Source organism: Dermochelys coriacea, chromosome 11, assembly GCF_009764565.3.
Source record: "Dermochelys coriacea isolate rDerCor1 chromosome 11, rDerCor1.pri.v4, whole genome shotgun sequence".
Taxonomy (NCBI): Eukaryota; Metazoa; Chordata; order Testudines; family Dermochelyidae; genus Dermochelys; species Dermochelys coriacea.
This window is the reverse complement of record NC_050078.2, coordinates 6,515,968-6,538,226: the sequence shown is the minus strand read 5'-3', so window position 1 is coordinate 6,538,226 and position 22,259 is coordinate 6,515,968. Positions and strand designations below refer to the sequence as shown.

Here is a 22,259-nt window from a genome sequence, read left to right as displayed (position 1 = left end):
CCTGATATGGTGTGTACTACTCAGCCTCTCCAACCGCGCAACTTCTTCCCATAGCTCCTGACATGCACACCCACCTGACTGACTGGGAGGCTTTTAACTAGTTTCAGACAGCCCCTGATTGGCTTCAGGTGTCCCAATCAACCTAGCATTCTCCTGCTTTCTGGAAAGTTCTTAATTGACCCCAGGTGTCTTAATTGATCTGGAGCAGCTTCCATTTTACTTAACCTGGTACTAGGGATTTGTTTAGCCTGGAGCTAATATATCTATTTCCCACTACTTTTCTATAGCCATCTGGCCTTGCCCCATCACTATATATATATATATATATACACACACACACCTATTTGTGAGACATATATGTCACACGGTGCAAGCTGTTCACTATTTGAAAGTCAGTTCCTCCTCTATGCACGCCAAGAAGGAATATTTTGTATTGTGCTCATAGGGAACTTACTCTTTTAAAATCAGTTCTTAAAGCATCCCACATCCATAGCATTTATGGAAAAAAAAATCTCCAGTAAATGCAATTGGTATTTACAAACTCTGCATGTGGAACATTTTCAAAGAAATGCAGGAGGATTTTGCTACATGTACCACTCTGAAAATATATCTGATAGGCCCCACCTACACAACCAGGGCATTGATTGTCTCTCCAGTCTCTTCTGCCTGGGAAATTTTTTTAACTATATTTATTGGAGGCTTGCTGTTCAGCGAGAGATGAAAGTCAACACAGCTTTTGGTGGTTGGAATAGAAGACACCATAGAAACGGCCCAGGAAATTCCATTATTCAGGCAAGAATGGCGTTTCCTGACAAACCCATGATACCTGTTGTTACCTTGCTGAATTTGGGATATTGTATGTTTTGAACTGGTGGTTTTGGTGATCACTGCTGTAGATAGAGAGGAAGACTATTTGGATATGCCTCTGGAGAAATCCAGACACAAGAGAGTAGTCTCTTGGTAGAAGATCTCTCACAGGCAACAATCCCATTTCCTTGAAGGGAAGTTTAATGTGCAAACAAGATTGTTTTTATTTTTAATCATGTATTACTCTTTCATGCAGGGTTCTGTGGGTGTGGATGTACAGAATATTGTTGCTGCTCAAATTGCTGTTCTAAGAACCAAATCTTGTACATCTATCCATATGACTGGAGGAGGGTGCAGTGAAATGGGTGTGGTTCCACATGCAGGAGTGGGTAGAATTGCTGGAGACTTCACAGGGTAACCTCCCTTCCAATCCTGTCCCAAGCTTGGCTGGGCCAGAGGAGCTGATCTATTGAGTTGAGCTTTCTCTTTGGAGTAGATGAGGGTGGTTGTTACCCAAGGTTGGTTGGTTGGTTTTTTCCCCTGATAGTGCAGCTGAAGCCTGGAGAGATGAAGTGATTTAACAAGTCGTACAGAGAATCTCTGATAGAGACAGGAATACAACCCATGTCGTCTTATTTTCTGTCCTGTACCTTAGCCAGAAGACCACCGTCCTGCTATGAGTAATAAATCATATTTCTTGAAATACCATCTCATACCAACCTAGAGCTATTTAGCAGTCCAGCTAAAATGATGACACAAGCTGTGTTATAGAACAACATAGTCTCTTGACATATGGTGACCTTAAATGTGAATTATAAACACACTAAACCAGCACATTTAGGGAATAACATGCTCTTTCAGCATATTGTGACTTTACACAGACAACAGTAACCTTAGCTTTCTTGCTTTGACTTTGCAATGAGTGGTAATGGCCAGGGGAAATCCCTCAGGGTTGCAGTTTTTTAAGATGCCTTGGGATAAGATGGCTAATTTGTCAGGTACCTTAGTTTAAATGTCTAGATTTAATAGTGACATTTCATTGCCTTTGAGTTTACCTGCTTTCTTTCCTGGAAAGGAAAAGTTCAGCAGAATTTTGGAAGGTGTTGTGGAACTGTCTATTTAATGAGGCATTCAGCAGGCTGGCTTCTGCTCCTATTTAACTCCACGTCAAGACTCGCACTGACTTTAATCACAGCAAGACTGGGGAGCCAACTAACAATTTTTTAAAAGCATTTGAATGAGGGGAAATAAAATCAACACAATTTTCCTTTAAATAATGAGCTGTTAAAATATGAGACTAAGTATAGAGTCAGGAAGGAAACTGGAACATATAAGTTGAATGTGTGTATTTTGATATTCTTATTCATCCAGAGCTTTTCTAGTACCATGTCTCAACAAAATTGTGGAGGATGCCTCTTTTCCCCTTAAAAAGAAAAGGAGTACTTGTGGCACCTTAGAGACTAACAAATTTATTAGAGCATAAGCTTTCGTGAGCTACAGCTCACTTCATCGGATGCATTTGGTGGAAAAAACAGAGGAGAGATTTATATACACACACACAGAGAACATGAAACAATGGGTTTATCATACACACTGTAAGGAGAGTGATCACTTAAGATAAGCCATCACCAGCAGCAGGGGAGGGAAGGAGGAAAACCTTTCATGGTGACAAGCAAGGTAGGCTAATTCCAGCAGTTAACAAGAATATCAGAGGAACAGTGGGGGGTGGGGTGGGAGGGAGAAATAACATGGGGAAATAGTTTTACTTTGTGTAATGACTCATCCATTCCCAGTCTCTATTCAAGCCTAAGTTAATTGTATCCAGTTTGCAAATTAATTCCAATTCAGCAGTCTCTCGTTGGAGTCTGTTTTTGAAGCTTTTTTGTTGAAGTATAGCCACTCTTAGGTCTGTGATCGAGTGACCAGAGAGATTGAAGTGTTCTCCAACTGGTTTTTGAATGTTATAATTCTTGACGTCTGATTTGTGTCCATTCATTCTTTTACGTAGAGACTGTCCAGTTTGGCCAATGTACATGGCAGAGGGGCATTGCTGGCACATGATGGCATATATCACATTGGTAGATGCGCAGGTGAACGAGCCTCTGATAGTGTGGCTGATGTGATTAGGCCCTATGATGGTATCCCCTGAATAGATATGTGGACAGAATTTTAGAGCAAGAGTCAAGCTTTAAAGCATATAAAATGTTAGTAATGGAAGCCCTTTAACTGTTTTTCTGTCTTGAATGCACAGTGTAAAAATATACATGTTCTTAAATACTGTTCTCAGTGTGGATTCCCCAAAGATTTAGTGTCATACGCTATCTTAGGTTAAACTCGACAGAATGAGACCATTTTGACTCACATCACATTGTTACCCAGGGGTTTCAGAACCCAAAGTAGTGGTGACTTAATTGTTTCTGTCCAGATGCTGTCAGGAATCAATCAATGGGGACACAGGGGCCTGTCCAGCTGATGGAGAGTTTAGGTGTCTGCTTCTTGCCTGAAGAGAAGCTCCCTCGAACTGCTCTGAAGTATTTGGTTACTTAATCTTTTATAGCTAACTTTCACAAAAAACATAACTCATAGTAACCCTTAGTGGGTTACCATAGTAATCCCTACTGGGTAGGGTTGCCGATGCTCCAGGATTGTCCTGGAGTCTCCAGGAATTAAAGATGGTTCTTTGATTAAAGATTATATCATTGGATGAAACCTCCAGGAACACATCCAACTAAAACTGGCAACCCCACTACTGGGTCAACAATTCTCCTAACTCCAAGAAATTGCTCATTATCTCTTATCAGCAAAGCATTTCTAGTCATAACAACAATAAAACGTGTGTCAGGAGCACTCAGAACCAAGGTCACTATCAACTCACTCTCTTCCATTCTTGTGGTATGTAACTCTCTTCCCTCCCATTCTGATTAGCAAAGCTGCAGCTGCAGCAATTGGGCCTTGCTTTTAATCAGTGGTGGCTAAATATGCACAAAATTACTTCAGTTTAGTTTGGTCAAATTCTGGGATTACAACCTAATAGTTTGATCTCTAGCTCTATGCAAAAAGAAACCATATAGAAAGTTTTTTAATGGCTATTTTGGGGGTCTTACATCTCCAGAACTCCACACTCAAATCACTCCATATTTGGACTGCTAACACTACCCTACACTTTTCTGAGGCACACCACATTTCAAAGAAATCCACCTAAGCAGGTTGACTTCAGAGGACTGAGAAAGGTTGGCATTTAAAGGTTGGCATGTCATGATGCAACCTTAACTAAAGTAGTGTTCCCACACCACCATGATTAGGAAATATATTTTTGCTTTTATGTCCCCTAATTGAATAAACTGTTCAAGTTCTGTTTGTTTTCTGACCTGTACCTTAGCCAGAAGGTTGAATTCTTCAAGTACAAGGAAAAGCAGAATCTACCCAAATGTGTGTGTGTATAATATAACGCATATATCTGTGTTTACTACTTCGTGTGACTGAGTGGCAGAATCTTGTGTGTGTGTGTGACATTCTATTCTCTTTGATACAGGTTTTATTCTACCCATTCTTTCTCTTGCCCTCTCCCCAGGGGAGAACTGTCTGTGCACTGTCAGGTTTTGTCTTAGTAGACTTGCTTTGTTTTAAACATCCATGCTACTCTGTGTGTATGTTAAGGAAGACAGGTTGAAGAAGTCAAGGTGGTGAGGTTTTTGATGGTCCTTAGTTCCTGCATGAATTCATTCCACAGTCTTTAACTGGCCACTGAGAAAGCTCTGTCTCCTCATCAGACAAGCTTTATCCTTATGGTGGAAAGTTCCATGATGCCTGAGGAGTGAAGTTGTAGATCATGATCTATGTCCCAGAACTTTACGCTGTGTTTTAGATATTCTGGGCCAGGCTGTTGAGTGTCTTGATGATAAAGTCCTGATCCTTGTTGACTCTCTATTGTATGGGAAGCCCATGTAGAGAGTGTAAGATGAGTCTGATGTGCTTGTGGTAGCCCATGTTGCTGAGGAGATGCGCTGCAGTTGTCTGTACTAGTTGGAGTTTTCCATGGGCTGAAGCCTTCATGCTCAGGTGTAGCCCACTGCTGCAGTCCAGCCAAGAGATGACAAAAGTATAAATAACTGAGGCCTATTAATCATTTGCTGACACTGAGTGGACTCTTGTAGCCAACTGGAGATGATAGAAAGCGGTATTCCTTGACACTGCCACGGCTTGCAGAGAATGCTATGATACAAGTAGCACCTTACTGCACTACCTATGCCAGCTCAGCTGCCCTGTCTGGCATGTTGAGGGGTACGCAGGCTCCACCAACATCCTGCTCTGGGGAAGGAGTAATAGGCACCGAGTTGTAAAGGGGTGATGCTACTCACTCCCCATAATGTAGGTGCATAGTCCAAGTCACAGCCGAGCATATTCCTCTTGGTGAGACTACGCATGGCATAAAGTTCTTGTCCATGTGAGTAAGGGTGGAAGAATCTGGCTTCAGTGTGCAGATATATGATATTGTAACAGCTCCATGCTCATGTAGGGCTCTGTGGTTGTCACTGCATTGCACACCATGCTCATTCCAAATTTCACAGCAACAGTGGAAGTAGAACTCAGATTCTCCAATCCTGTTCCTGAAGGACAGGCCCTTACCTACATGAGTGAAATGAGAACCTTAGTGAGCAGTGTAGGACTTATGACACACAGCTGAGCAGTTCCCATTCCATCCAGTAGAGGGCACCAGTACACATATACACACATTCTTCTTTTTGTTACAGTAGATGTAGGATCTGAAGACCAATTACATGGTAAAAAAAAATTAAGAAAGAACACATTAGAAAGCTGGAAAAGTCATTCACTGGGTTAAAAAAAAAGTTCAGAGTTGATTAAGATGCTCCCTAAAGAAGACAGATTATTGTCATCCAGACCTTTAAAACTGGTCAGGATGTCTCAAGGGGAGATTTTTTAATAGAGTGTTCTGTGAATTTTCTCATTTATAGTCTCCCACCTTACATCATGCTGGCTTTCAGCCAGTTCATTTCATGGAGTTGCTTCTACGTATGTTCTGCTACAGCTGCATTTTTCTAAACTGCCCAATCTCACCGTGCTCCTGCATTCCTTTCGATGACAAATGACGCCCCTGCTGCTTAGACCAAGGGAGATCTAATTGCACTCTGAGCATAGGACAACCGAGCCAACACTGAGGTCTAGTTTGTGTGTCTCCTTAAGTTGAAATTGACTGCATTTGTTTATTGGAGCCTAGTTACCTCTTTCACTACTTACAACATTAACTACTGACCTTAATTGTAACATGCATGGAGGCAGAAAGGCTCAGCAGTTGACATCAGTATTGAATCAACAATTACTTATTTATAGTTACCCTTTAATGTATTTTAACACTTTAGACTATAAAAGAAATTCAATTAGCAGGATTAATGCTTCTGGTGACGAGTAAAATGTGGTTTTATTAGGTATGTGAAGGGAGGCTTGTACCTGACTAGGTGACTCATTTTCCAGCTAAATGTTTACCTCCAGATGGGTGTTGTACCTACGGTGTCCAAACCGTTTGGTCTTTTCCAGAAGATTAGCATGTTCTAGCAGAGCAGAGCGACCATAAATCCCATTTAAATGGTCCCTGGAAATTCTTCCTGCATGGGGAATGTGGCAGAGATTAGGGGGAGTGGCCAAGGAGTCCCTGTGCATTGTTGATCCCCTGCTGCCAATAACGGTCCCCAGGGTCTGCTGCCAGCTAGTGAAGGATAAAGCAACCTTCAGGCTGCCCAGTTGCGCTAGTTACTAGCTAGCAGCTGGTGGCCCCCAGGGGAAAGTAAAGGCAGCTTAAAGACACTTTTGCATGCAGCCCTTCTCTGCACAGAGCACAGTGTGGCATCAGTGGTGAGCCAAACCCCATATTATGTTGAGAAAATTTCAGGGAGCCTCGTCATTGTCATCTTCAGTTATATTCCTGGTTTTTCTGAATCTAATACATTTGGAGAGCTCCCGTCAGTGTCCCAGAAATGTATCTACTGTAGCTTTCCAATATGGACACCTTATTGGCTAGATTTTGAGCAGCCCCATACAGGAACCCAACAAGCAAGAGGGGGCACCAAAACCTTCTTTCTGAGTCTTTCCAACCCTATCCACTTTTTGCTGTTGTGCAGGAGTTAGTCATAATTCCCAGGCTTTAGTTCCTGGTTCACCTAGATTGCTCCAAGAGAGCAAGGACTCCTGCACTTGCCTTTCCAGATGGCACAGGGAAGGCAGGAGGAGGACAGGGCCATGGAAGTGCTTGGTATGGGAGAGCACACAACTCACCTACCCCTTCAGAGTTATAGCAGCAGTTAACCTAGCCTGTGCACCTCTCTCTCAGGCAATACCAGATGCATTGTGCATGCCGGATCCATACAGCCTTCCAAAGCTCTTGCTGGGGCTATGTGCCATCTCTCACTACCCCAGGCGGTTGGTCAGCAGTCATAATCTTGCCTTATGGAACGATCCTAATTTGTTATTAGCTAATCAGCCTCCTGGAGAGTGGTGGTCAAAACCAGACCAAGTGGGGAGAGTGAATTCCAGAGTTCAGGGCATTCTCTGCAAGGGCCCCTGAAATTTAGAATTCACTCTCCTACCCTTGTCACAAAATGAGTCAAATCTGTTGACCTTCAGGGCATGCTGCAAAGCTCATTTATTTCCCCTGGCTTTTGGGTTGGGAGGTGTGAGCTGAGCACTGAGATGGGTGCCTGGAGGATTGGGATATGTGTCTGGAGTGACTCTCCATCACCTTCTTGGCTTCAGAGAGACCATTGATTTTTGTCTGCAATGCTAGCCTTGTGGTTGTAGCAAAAGCATTTACAGTCCCAGGGCGGCACTTTTAAATGTTTTGAATAAATCCAAATACATAACTAAAATTGATTTTAGATCTGATTATATTTGTGAAGTTTTTATGAAGAAAAATAACAGATTTCCCTCAAACTGAAAGCTGATCTCTTGCACCAATTACTATATCTGGTGACATTCCATTTCCACATCTTATTTCCCAACGGTCCTGCCCCAGGTCTAGACATCATGCCAATAGTAAGTATGGGTCAGACCATCAAGTTTTTGCCAGAACTTGTTTATTTCACTGGGGGATTTCTGCTTAAAATATATTAGCCCACTCTGACCCTGGTGAGAGCTGTCATCTGCATCACTTTCATATCAGGTTCAAATGTATTTTGTATATGCAGTTTGCAGTGTTGTAGATGTGTGGGTCACCCAACTTGTCTCATTTATATATGTAATTTATGTACTGCCATTAATGTGTGCATTTATTCTTCTTATACCAGTTCAGCAATACAGTACATTTATCTAGGACATCTTTGCCCCATTTGAAATGTAATCATTGCCATGAGAGTCGCTGGTTATAATCCAATTATAGAAATTAAACCGTGGTTTTACTTTGAAAAGAGACTCTGTAGAAATGACATTGTCTCAATGATTTCCTGGGCAAATTTGCTCAGTAAATAGATGTTGTTTTCCAACTGCCAGCCCAGCAAAATCAACCTGGGAACTGAAAGTCAAGGTATGTTCTTGCTGGCTCATAAACCAACATTAATAATAAAGAGTGTGCATGCCATATTCCATCCTCAGTTACCCCTGTGCAAAAGACACTGTCTTCAAGCATGCACTAGAATAGAGTTAATAGTTCTTCCTGCAATGCCCAAGCCAGAAGAAACTCCAGCTCCCTCTTCCAGAGCTGTGTTAGCTCTGCAGGGGTAGCAGGAAGAAAAAGAAATAAAACCATACTTTTTTCATTAACTATCAGAAGATAGGACTGCAAATACACAAAAGGAGCAGATCTGTTAAGTAAAATAGTTCCATTTTTTACCCAGTTGCTTGTCAGAGTAGGAGCAGAAAGAAGACCTAGTGTTAGATCATGTAGTCTCTACCAAATAGCTAGTATAGAATTGGTTCTCACTGGATATTATCCAGTGCCTTGCCCAGTCCAGTATTAATTGTTCCAAACACTGGAGCAGCTAGACCACCTCAAGCTGTGATCTCAGAAACCAAAACAGATCAGTGGGAGACAATCAAGGAATGCCCCCAGGTGTGATCTCTGCTAGAGGAGAGCTAATCACTAGTATATATTTCTTTCATTTCAGAATTAAAATCTAGTAAGACTGCCATTTGCTTTCACAATCCTATTGTTAGAAGGTTTAAGCTGGATCGTTAGTTGTATAGAAGAATTCCAGGGAAAGCCCAGGTGCTGCAGGAAGTGTTGGTGTTCAAGAAAGTGTCACTCTTCCCTCCAAAACAATGCACTAGAATTGCATTAGGGTACACCGTTCTGCTAGAGTTGCTGGTTTTACTATGAGATATAAACCCAAGATTCTAATCTCTTGTGGTCATCAAAGATCCCATGGCAAGAATAGGAATGTGACTGTTCATGTCCTACTCAAATTACACCTTCTGTAGCTGTTGTTATATATTAGTTGAGCAGTACTGAACATATTAGACCGTGTACAGAACAAAACAGGCAGCTAAAGGAGGGTAATGTAATTAATACAAATCACTATGGTTTTATGCAAAAAGAAAGGAGTACTTGTGACACCTTAGAGACAAATTTATTTGAGCATAAGCTTTCGTGAGCTACAGCTCATTCCATCCGATGAAGTGAGCTGTAGCTCACGAAAGCTTATGCTCAAATAAATTTGTTAGTCTCTAAGGTGCCACAAGTACTCCTTTTCTTTTTGAGAATACAGACTAACACGGATGATACTCTGAAACCTATGGTTTTATGGACGATAGATCCTGTCAAACTAATTTGTTATATTTTTTGGATGAGATTACAAATTGTGTTGATAAAGGCAATAATGTTGACATAATACACTTAGCCTTCTTTAAGGCATTTGACTTGGTACCACACAACATTTTGATTTAAAAAACTAGAACAAATAAAATTAATATGGCATATATTGGATGAATAAAAACCTGGCTACCTGATACGTCTCAAAATGTAACTGTAAACAGGGAATCTTCATCTTGTAAGTCTGTTTCCAGGTGGGTCCTCCAGGGATCAGTTCTCAGCCTTACGCTATTTAACATCTTTATCAATGACCTAGAAGAACACACAAAATCATCACTGATAAACTTTGCAGATGCTGTAAAAATTGGGGGAATGGTAAATAATGAAGAGAATAGGTCACTGATATAGAGTGACCTAGATCACATGGTAAACTGAGTGTCAGCAAACAATACGTGTTTCAATATAGCTAAATGTAAATATATACATCCAGGAACAAAGAATGTTGGCCACACTTGTAGAATGGAGGACTCTATCCCAGGAAGTACTGACTTTGAAAAGAGATTTGGGGGTTGTGATGACGAGAGAGGCAGGAGAGGCATTTCCAGTAGGGATAAGGAGGTTTTAGTACCATTATACAAGGCACTGGTGAGACCTCACCTAGAATACTGTGTGCAGTTCTGGTCTCCCATGTTTAAAAAGGATGAAGTCAAACTGGAGCAGGTACAGAGAAGGGCTACTAGGATGATCCGAGGAATGGAAAACTTGTCTTATGAAAGAAGACTTAAGGAGCTTGGCTTGTTTAGCCTAACTAAAAGAAGGTTGAGGGGAGATATGATTGCTCTCTCTAAATATATCAGAGGGATAAATACAGGAGAGGGAGAGGAATTATTTAAGCTCAGCACCAATGTGGACACAAGAACAAATGGGTATAAACTGGCCACCAGGAAGTTTAGACTTGAAATTAGATGAAGGTTTCTAACCATCAGAGGAGTGAAGTTTTGGAATAGCCTTCCAAGGGAAGCAGTGGGGGCAAAAGATCTATCTGGTTTTAAGATTCTACTCGATAAGTTTATGGAGATGGTATGATGGGATAATGGGATTTTGGTAAGTAATTGATCTTTAAATATTCAGGGTAAATGGGACTAATCCCCTGAGATGGGATATTAGATGGATGGGATCTGAGTTACCCAGGAAAGAATTTTCTGTAATATCTGGCTGGTGAATCTTGCCCCTATGCTCAGGGTTTAGCTGATCGCCATATTTGGGGTCGGGAAGGAATTTTCCTCCAGGGCAGATTGGAGAGGCCCTGGAGGTTTTTTGCCTTCCTCTGTAGCATGGGGCATGGTTGACTGGAGGGAGGCTTCTCTGCTCCTTGAAGTTTTGAACCATGATTTAAGGACTTCAATAGCTCAGACATAGGTGAGGTTTTTCGTAGGAGTGGGTGGGTGAGATTCTGTGGCCTGCGCTGTGCAGGAGGTCGGACTAGATGATCAGAATGGTCCCTTCTGACCTTAGTATCTATGAATCTATGAATAATCAGCTGAATAAGAATCCCAGTGTGACACATTGGCCAAAAGAGCCAACAAGATTCTCGAACACATGCACAGGGGAATCTCAAGTAGGAGCAGAGAGGTTATTTTAGCCCTGTATTGGGCACTGGTATGACTGCTGCTGTAACACTGTGTCCCGTTCTGGTGCTCACAATTCAAGAAGGATGTTGATAATTTGGAGAGGGTCCAGAGAAGAGCCCCAAGTATGATAAGAGGATTAGAAACGATCTATTTAATTTAACAAGGAGAAGGTTAAGGGGTGACTTGATCATAGTCTAAGTACCTACATGGGGAGCAAATAGTTGATAATGGGTTCTTCATTCTAACAGAGAATCTTATAACATGATCCAGTGGCTGGAAATTGAAGTTAGATAAATTCAGACTGGAAATAAGGCATAATTTTTTTTATCAGAGAGAGTAATGAACGATTGGAAAAATTTAAATCAAGATTGGATGTTTTCCAAAAGATATGCTCTAAGAATTATTTTGAGGAAGTTCTGTGGCCCACATATTACCGGAGGTAGATTTCATTGGTTCCTTCTAGCCTTGGGATCTATGAATCTTTGAAACCTTGTCTTCAAGGTTTCTCACCTTCCAACATCTGCAACACACAAGGCAGGACTTCTATAGATAACAGCCTCCTTCATCTGCAACCATGATTCATCCCCAAAACAGATCCATCCTATGCACTGGATGAGGAAGGGAACTTGTGGAAAAATCCAGTGTGATCTTGTAGTTAAAGACCATATCATGACATATGAATACAACAGGCAGAGGGACATTAGAAGTTAAAAATTCAGGATTAAGGCTACTGTGCAACTTTTGAGTGCATGCCTTTGCAACGTTAGTGTTCTTTTAACGTGTGTGTGTGTGTGCGCGCGAGGAGAGAGAGATTTCATGTTATATCATACACACAACACACACACACACACACACACATTGAATCATCAGCAGGGATGGACCCCATTGATCCACTGCACAGACCTCTGTCATTTGAGCTACTTGAGTAACTGATGGTAACAGTAGGTTGTAAACCTCTTTGTGGGCCAGCACTGAGACTTACATTTTGCTAGTGGGTTTCACGGACAGCACAGGCATGGTGAGGCTTCCAGATTCGGAGGGATGTGTCTCTTGAGGTCATCGACTCAGTCTTTGCCAACCAGTCCCTGCCTCCCCTATCTCCCACTCTCAGTCCTAGTCTTCCTGTCTCCTTGCCCAAGCAGTTCCAACCTCTTCTCGTCTCCCCCCTCAGCTCTCAGCCCAGACAGACACCCTCTCTCCCTTGGCTTCCAGCCTCCTTGCCCAACAGGTCACAGTCTCCCTCCAACTTGCCATCACAATTTTTGTCTTCTCTCCCCTCGTTCAGTTCCAGTCTCACCAGGCCTCGTGGCCCAATTTGCTCTTTTCCCTCCTTTCCCCCAACCCCATGGTCCCCTCTGCATTCAAGTCAGATGGTGTTCTCCTCCATGCTGCCTGGGCTCCAGTTGCAGAGGAGGGGTGCTGCATAGACAGCAGAGAAGAGACGGGTTCCCTGCTCTGTCGTGTTGCCTGTCCCTACCCTAGTCCGGAATGGCTGCAAGGGAATGGAGCACCCTCACTGTACATGGAACCATCTACAATTTTAGCTACTAAGCTCCAAGTCTCTACTGGGCATATGAAATATATTTAGGCAGATTTTCACAAGAAAAACAAAAGGTACTCTCATTATAGAAGACACCAGCTCTTGACAAACTTCAAGTCTCTGCTCCAAAGCATGGGGTACTGCTTCTCAGAACATGGTTAGCAGAATTTTTTTAGCATTGCAAAACAACGTATTTTTCCCTAGTGTTGATCTTGAAAATAGCTGTACCGTTTTGGCTGAGAGTTTCCCAAAATATTCAGGCAGACACCTGACATGGTATATTTCAGTCCAAAAGTTAAAATTTGGAAAAGTTATAAGCAACTGAAAACAGGTTCTTATAATGGGAAGTATTGGGCAACCTTCATAATAGTCAATGCTATCATCCCCATCTGCAATGTATGATGGATAATTTGTTGTATGAAGTCAATGGGACTTGCTGTGTCAGTAGTTTATAAAGCAGGATTTAATGTTCTATAAAAATGCAAGATGATATCAAGAATGGACCTAGATGCAGAATTCATATCCAAAGTTTTGGATTTGGTTTGGCCTGTTATAGAAATGTTCAGACACAAAACTTAGTTCTGGATATAGATTTCACCTTCCCCATCATTCACGTTGGTTCAGATCTGAGATTTTGGTTGTAGTACATCTCTAGCATTATTGTGAAATTGTCCTTCATGATAGTACAGTAGGTAACATATCACATCTCTTATTGCCGCCTGCTACTTATTAGTTGCACTTATTGGGCTGCCAACAAACTTAAAAGAAGCAAAGGTCCTGTGGTTATTTACCATTGTTCTGGCCAATCTCTTCTGGGATAATGGCATGTTGACATCTACTATAGTAAGAACAGAGCATTTTATGATACTTGCTAATCCGGAGGGAGATGCAGCTTCTCTGCTGAAGAGAGAAATACACAAACAAACATTAATGCTGTTTTTCTTTAGCAAACAAACAAAATTATTCCAACATGGGACTATATGTGGCAGGGTTACCACAATAATTATAAAGAAGCTGTTAGCAAACTAATGCCTTCCATTTTTTTGAAACTATTGTCTTAGTAACAAAAGAATTATAAAATTAGGGTCAGATTCTGCCATCATTACACAGAATAGAATTTTACTCCAGGAGCAATTCCATTTAAATTAATAGGAGCATTTGTAAGTAAAGATGCCAAAATCTGGCCCTTACAGAAATTGAATTTATTGGCCACCACAAACTATTCGCTAGCAGGATCTTTGTATGATATATTATGTTGCCTGGTTTACTGAGCTGTTGAGCTCCTACAACTCCCAATGACTCCCAGTGTCATTACTCATCATCTCTAATAATTAGGGCAGTGATGTATGTGTGTTATTTTTGAGAGACAAATAGAGACAATGGAACATAATTATACAATTGCTGTGAAGGAGCACAGTGAGAGATTTTGAAACAAGAGAGTGACCAAAAGACAGTCACTACTAGTATGTTGGGGAAAAAATGAAAGAAACAAGCATTAAAGCATGTTTCATGTGAAACCAGCATAGTATAAAGGAAAACCAGCTAGATGGATTAGCTGCTTGTTTATTAGAATCAACACATTTTGTAAAAGGGAGCCATGTTACTGGTTATTTTTATTTGTTTGTTTCATATTAGTATATTTTACAAGAGAAAAATATCCCAGGCTTTACCAAATCAATCACTCAGTGAGGAAATAGGACCAGATCGATTCTCAGGTGTAGAGCTATATTGACTCTCACTTACATCAGAGAAGCGATGCCAGTTTACTCCAGCTGAGGAACCGAGTGTGGTAGGAGGAAGCAAGAAGCACAGACAAGGGTCAACTATTGTGGATTTTCAAATACAGGAAGGCACATAATGGCTGATAAAAAAGACTAAAATCATATTCCTTTGTGTCATTAGTTGTTCCCCAAAATATCTGTCATTTAAACCAACATAGAGTATGCTTAGTTAACACTATAGTGCTGGTTGAATTTTTCATTGAAAAAAATGACCCTTTTTAAAAACATAACATTTTTCACAACAAACTGTAAATGTTACAGAAACTTTGTTTTCCATGACATTTTCCCAATTTTTGCTGTAATTTTTACTAAAATTGTTTTAATTTTTTTCATTTACCAAAAATATTTATTTTTCTTACTGAAAGTGGGTTTTTTGATAAATGAGAAATTTCAACAACTATTTTGACTTTAAAAAAAAAGTTAGGTAGAGAACTAACATGGAAAATTTAGCATAAAATTGGTCCACATCAAACTTTGTGAAACTGAAAGAAACTGTGAAATTTCAAAGCTATTTGCAAAGTTGTTTCATGCTTTTTGAGCAGCTCTGTAACACTGTTTTAACTAAGAACAGAATTTGGCCTCTGGACTCTAGGGCAATGCTACCACATTTGTTTAAAAATCATCATCAAGGCAAATCCTAAAGATATGTGGTCTCCTCACAGATCAAGCATCACCTGAGTTGATCTCTTGCCAGGTCCTTAAGACAGTCTGGTTGGACATTCAGTCTATGTCCATCACTGGCAATCTTGTTAGGTCACTGAAACTTTTGCAATCATGTGATTATCAGCCATATAGCAGCATTCCTTGACAAACCCACTTTGTAATTTGTGTGTCTTCCATCCTAATAAATACCAGGAAAGCTGCCAAGAGCAAACCAGTGCTGATGGAGGCAGTTGCTAGGTTCAGCTGCAAATACTATCCTCATTGCTGATCTTGTTCTTCCACTTAATATGGATCAGCTGATGAAAATGACCATCAAAACATCAATCTACTGCTTTCAGCCTTCTTTGGCACCCAGGTTGCACTGGACTACAACAGAGTTGGGATTATGATGGTTGTATTTTAAATAGTAACTGTCTAAGTGTCAATATCTGTCTGTCTCAGTGCTCTTGTTCTATGTAACATTTGGAGTCTCAAGTGAGCCATTTCTAGGTATGGATATTGTGTGTTTAAAATGGTTAGTACAAACATATGTTTTAGATGGTTCTCTCTGAATTCTAGCTCAGAATTGCCTTTGATTGCTTTTTCCAATTCTGAGATCAATTTTCAGTGTCTCTTTTCATATGTGGATCTTCTATTAAAGTAAGAGAAAATAACAGATTTAAGATATTCTGTTTGTTTGGGGTCATTGTGCTGTATGAAAAAATAAAACCATTATATTGAATTCAGTTAGTTGCCTCTTTACCATGGTTTGATTCTTTCTAAGAAAATGATGAACATGAAAATGCCTGAACAAAATTATTTCAGTGTAACATGGTCACACTATTTCAACAGACAGCTAACAATACATTAACTTTCTGTGTCTGTGGAAAAGATCTTTTAATTGACTTATTCCTATTGATTCTGAAATCCTAGAAGCCTGCCTGTATTAGTGGTGTATGATCATTGAAGTCAGAAAATAGGTTTGAACAGCATAGGAGCTTAATGTGGGATTCAGTTTACCTTATTACGTTTCTATCATTAGACTCTGCTTGTAATAGCAACAAAAAGCTCTCTGGGAAATGATGCAAACAGATCTTGACAAATACTCTAAATACAATAGTGTTATAGGTATATGGCTCCGGTTTAACTCTAAAAATGCAATCCTAAACGCTAATGGTAAGGTTCTGCTCTCAGCTCCAGTGCTCCACAGTCACCCTGGATTTATTTCTGTGTAATAATTTCATCCTAAAGCCTTATGAAACACCACTGTTTGGAACGTAGCCTTCTGAATGACTACATGCAGTAAGTGTATTTACAAGAGAAATGTTTGTATTATTTAATATCACAAAAAAGCCTAAAATCTCAATGGGCCAGGAAAAAAAATCCACTAGTACAACTCACAAAAGGAAATTGAGTGAGCAAACATCAGTTTGTGTGCCTATTTGTATATTTGTACACAAATTGGACAGGTGAATGTTTGGAATGCTCTCACTGAAAATGCCTGAACATTCACCCCAAACCAATAAAAATTGGTTTTAAAAATATTTTCACATGCATATCTGGCTACATACTGGTCCTTAGGCAAAGTATTGAGTAAACTGAGGAGAATGGGAAACTATATGGGTTTTAAGAGGACGAAAAACTTTCCCATAAACTGTCTGTAGGGCATGGGACACCTGTATGACCATTATTACCTTCCATAAGTGCCCCCTACATCTGGATTTTGGGTAATAGTTAATTGACCTTCTTTCTATGCCTCCAACCTCCTGCCATTTATGTTTAGAGGGAACTACAAGGAAGCACTTCTCCATTGCTGGAGTGCCCCTAATGGCCTTTTGGGGTATGTCTACACCGCAGTTAAAAATCCGCAACCGGCCATTGGCAGCTGACTGATGCTCGCAAGGCTCAGGGGGAGGGTCCCACCCTGAGCATGAACATCTACACCAAAGTTAAACAGCTCCTTAATCCAAGTCAGTTGGCATGGGCCAGCCAGGAATGTCTAATTGCAGTGTAAGCATACCTTTGGTGGCCTGCACCCTCCAGACTGCTAGACAATGGGATCTTTTCTATAGAGGCTTGTGATAAAATAGATTTGATATGGAGAAGACAGTAGACAACACTTGAGTGATCTTCTTAAGCAGCATAGGCCAGGTTCTACAAGGTGCAGCTCATCTGCTGCAGGATGGGTGTGTAGTATGAGTGAATCATGTTCAGTGCCTGGCAGGAAGAAGCAGGATTGATCCCCACATCACTGAATTCCACTATTGTGCAAATTTTCATCTGTTACATTTTTGCATAGGTTGGGTGTGTCTGAACCCATAACAAGCGAGCATTTGGTTTATTATAAAACATCCTCTAAAATCAATTCCTTTATTCAGGGCCACCTGTTGATTTAAATTCATTTTTGGCATTCAAGTAGAGAATGCTTTGCTTTGTAAGAATGTTTGCTGGTGAGGGTAAAAATAGTAGTGTAAATTAGTTTGTTGAGGCTCCTGCATAGTAAAAACACACACTATTATTGTTACTGCCAGTGCTTCGCTGGAAATGTAATATCTTTGTCTTCTAGAGGATTTGTTTAACCACACAAAAAGGGGGCTTATGCAGCTTGTGAAGAAATGTATTGTAGGAAATTAAATCGCCAGCTCTTCTATCTGTGTTTTGGGATGTTGTATTTAACATTTATTGCCTCTCTCCAGTTGCTCTGTTTCCCCTTCAGAGCACTAGCATTCACTATAACAAAAACCTTAATGGTCCATTATGAGTTAACTTTTCGTCAGTTATGACTAGACGAAAAACGTACTGAATGGAATGCATCTCTTTGTACAATAGGCTTTTGTCTTCTATTCTGAACAAAATAAAGAACTGAAGTATTGAATGACTATATTTTATAATGAGTGGTCGTTTATTCAGGGAAATTTAAAATGGCTTTCCAACTCAGTAAGGTCCTCATTGGCCAGTGGGACCCTGGGATAAGCCCATTGACCTCAAAGATTTTACAGCAGCGAGGAATTTAGTTCATTTGGGGGAAGGTTTTGTTGTTATACAATGAATAGTGAAGACTATGTAACAAATGACAATCTATTGCTATTGACATTCAAGAATGAAGCTTGACATCTCCTGGCCAAATTCTGATCTCAGTTGCACTATTTACTCCAGATCTACACCACCGTAACTACATAAGCTCTGAATGAGGGTACTGTGGAATGGCTTGAAACTGACATAACTAAGATCAGAGAAAAGAAAAGGATGACTCATGGCACCTTAGAGACTAACAAATTTATTTGAGCATAAGCTTTCGTGAGCTGAAGTGAGAAAAGTACTCCTTTTCTTTTTGCAGATACAGACTAACACGGCTGCTACTCTGAAACCTAAGATCAGAGAGACGGCTCATTTTTATTACTAAATTATTTGTATTCCTGGAGTGTCTAGGACCCTGATTCAGTAAATCACTTAAATGGAATTTAAGCACATGTTTAAGTACTTTGCTGAGATGATTACTCACGTGTTTAAAATTAAGCACATGCTAAAGTGTTCTGCTGAATCAGGGCCTAGAATTGAATGGGTCTAATTTTCCCTGGTATTGCAATTGAATTCTGTGGGACTACTCAGGAAGTAAGATGCTACTGATCTTGAGAAAGGGTGGCAGAATAGGGCATTATAAAGAGAAACCAGAAAGATGTATATAGTCCATTCCCCTTCCAATGCAAGACTATTCCATACAGTAAGCGCTTTATTTGGTCTAGTTTTAAATTACTCAAGCTATGGTGTTGCTTCCACTTTGAGCATCTATATCATAATTTTGTTGATTGTTTGGTTTAGTTCAATAAAATACATATAGTAGAACTTGAAAACAACATAATAAAAATGTTCATTCTTACTACCCAGGGATGGCTCTTTATCAGTGTGTTATGCTTCAGTTTAATGACCTTGGCAAGCAAGCAATAAAACCCAGATTGATTTTGATTAATGCACACTATTATTTGCTGTTAGCTCAGAGGTTTTAGTTTATTTAAATATATTTTTTTCCAGAATGAGCAATTTTTTTCATTAGATGAAGTATTTCTATATGATGTCTGTTTCAGTTGCCAGTCAAATTATCCTCTCACTCGGCAAGCATTCTTACTCCAAGGTTATCAAATAATTGCCCAGTACAGTGATTGTGGACCTCTTTCACATCTCATAATGATTCACTTTTGTAACATAGTTTAGTTATTATCTAGATTCTTGCTGAAAAGCAACAACAAGAAAAATCCAAGATCAAAAATGAAGCATGTTGATAATAATATATGGTAAGACCTAAATTGTGTAAACAAATTTTAGTAGGCTGCATCCATAAACCATCTTGCACTTTCTTTTTTATAATGAGCACCAGTGGGCATTGGTCAATGAGCACCAGTGGGCATTGGTCAAAGTCCATGGGTTTCTAATTGCTGGTGTCATGAGAACAGTGTTGTTTTGTAGTTTTATATTTTTTCAAAGTATTTACATTACACTATTCTAAGGTTAGAGAGAAAAGATGTATGAGCTCAGCTGTGCTGAGTTCATCTTAACTCAATTTAACTAGGCCTTAACGCTCATTATTAACCTTGATCATGTTTCACATTCTAGAGTTTCTTGCCTTGTATAATTAGGAATAGTCCTTGCTAATATTTTCAGTGAATGAGCTGATTAGGCCAATATTGTTCCATATTATTATTGCAGTTTTGTTTATTTTTTCCAAGCTTCTAAGATCAAAACGCCTGGAGCAAAATTTAGTAAAATTGATGTATCTACCTTTTTTGTAATAGACTAAATGCCTTGATTTAGGGATTACAAAATTTGTAACAAGTTGACTGTCCAGGAAGACAAAGTTAATTTTAGGAAATTATTAATCCATTGATTTCAGGATGTCTGCAATGTGGTTACTGCCTCTGTTGATTAATGCCTAATATTTGATGTACTCTATAACATATTATGCATTTAAAATGTAAATAATCTAGGTTATATTTAGAGCACACAGAGTTTAGCACTCCCATGGGTAAAAGATAATCACACAGGGTGAAATTCACTTCAGCAGAGATCTTTTTCAGTGTTCCAGAGGGCTTTGTATGGTGAATTTCCCCCCCAGAGCATATATAATAAAAAGCCTGACCCTGCTTCCATTTTACAGTCAATGGGAATTTTGAGTCCAATTCTTGAAGACTTGCAAACCAGGAGGCCCCTTAAGTAACAATAATGATGTTTGTGATTCATAGAGAAAAATGGCAGCCTAAAAAAAAGGATTTGCCATTTACTGGATAAGATAATTGGTATTGGTGGTAGTGGATACCTAGTGCCTCAATACAGTTGTATAATGCTGTACAGGGTGGGGAAATTATTTCCTGTCTCCTCCAGTGAATAGATCAGACTCTGACGCCATGAACTATAATACCCTATCACAGTGGTGGATCTAAAAGCAAGGGAAGCACTTGTAGGGGTTATTTGCAACTGGAACATCCCCAACTTCTGAGATATAATTGGAAGAACCAAGCTAATTAGGTAGGTAGTCCCTCTGTCTTTCTCTCCAAGCTATAAGCATGATCTTAAAATGTCCACTTCCTCTCTCTCTTTCTCTCTGCTCAGTACCCACTAGAACAGACCGAAAAGAAATATGAGAAACTAAAAGGCACAGGTGTAGCCTATATGATTATTGCTATCTTACGAAGTGCTCTACAGGATGAAAGAGAGCCACACCTACTTGTCTACAGTTGCCTCTTGTAATGTTAGCATCTGAGGGTATGTCCACACAATAAAAGTTTTGCATAGTTTAGCCTACCTGAGCTAGTTTGAACCAGCTAGTGTGAGTAACGATAGCAGAGAAGACAGCATAGCTCAGGCTTTGGTGTGGATAGTACAAGCTTAGCATGAACCCTGGATACATCCTTGGGTTGCTAGCTTGTGCTTTGTTGTTTTCACTGCTGCTGTTTCCTACACTAGACAGATTTAAGCTAGTCTAAAAATGCACAGTTTTTGCTGTGTAGACACACCCTTAGTGTACTCTATATGGTGCTCAGCTTCACTTTAACATATTTACTTCCAGTGCAATGTGCTCATCACAGGTCTGTCATCTTTTCCCCTCCTCTCATCCAGATGGAATGCCATATGTTTGGTGGGTTGGCCGTGCCAATGAAAAGCATCCTTACTGGGGAGGATCTCTTCCCGGAGTTCAGCAATGTGCCTGTGGATTGGAAGAAAGTTGTTTGGATATGAGATATTCTGCAACTGTGATGCTGATAAAGAAGAATGGTAATGATGCTAAGAAATTTATATATCGTATGTGTGGAGAGATGGGGGTGGGGTAGTAAAGGATGATGGGGGAGTTGAATCCTGTGCTAATTGATACCAGGTATAACCTGACTTGTTTCAGGGCAATTAAATGGGGAGTGAATTTAGCATAGAATTTGTTCTTATTTAAAGCACAGCTTTTCATTCAAACAAAGACAAGGCTTCTACCGGATACAGTCTTCCAGTGTGAATAGTATGTTGGATAAAATTCTGCCTTAGGTTACACCTGGGCAGCTCTGTTGCAGTCTGTGGGTTAAATCATGACATTTTTACTTGGTCAAAATTTCCATTGACTTCAGTTAGAGGATTGCCTGAATAAAGACTTCAGGAGTTTAGACTCCTCAGTGTCACTGAGGGAAGAGTTGGGCCTCAGACAATAATTTTTAGGTGAAGGTAGGAGCAGAGGAAGTATATCCTACCAGAAAGGTTTGTAAGTGAATAATTTAAATTTCTATATGTGCTGCATCTTCTGTCTACCTGATCCAAAGCCGAATGAATATGGTGGAAAGACTCCCTTTGATTTCAGTGCACTTTGGATTAGGTCTTATAGGAGGGTTTATACCTATAAAGTATATATTCAAAACCCTATGTAAACTGAATCTCTGTCCCCTGAATGTTCCCTGATGCTGGAAAAAATGTGAATGTAAACTCTTCCTTTTATCCTCTGTTCACTTTAAAGACTCTTAGCTGCTGACAGAGAACCAGTCTGAGTATTTTCAAATTAATTTCATATTTGTTCTATAGAGGATTAGAAATGACAGACATGGCTGTTGAAAGCACAGACTTTTATCTGAAACACA

The 22,259-nt window shown here is 40.0% G+C and overlaps 1 protein-coding gene across 1 annotated transcript in view; it reads left to right on the top strand.

The window, feature by feature from the left end:
• The window catches only part of CNTNAP5 (contactin associated protein family member 5), a 310,836-nt gene that overhangs the window by 212,371 nt on the left and 76,206 nt on the right, over positions 1-22,259 (top strand). Inside the window, 2 exon segments of the mRNA XM_038421715.2 lie at positions 21,265-21,387; positions 21,390-21,420. Of these exon segments, the coding sequence (XP_038277643.1) occupies positions 21,265-21,387; positions 21,390-21,420 (154 nt within the window).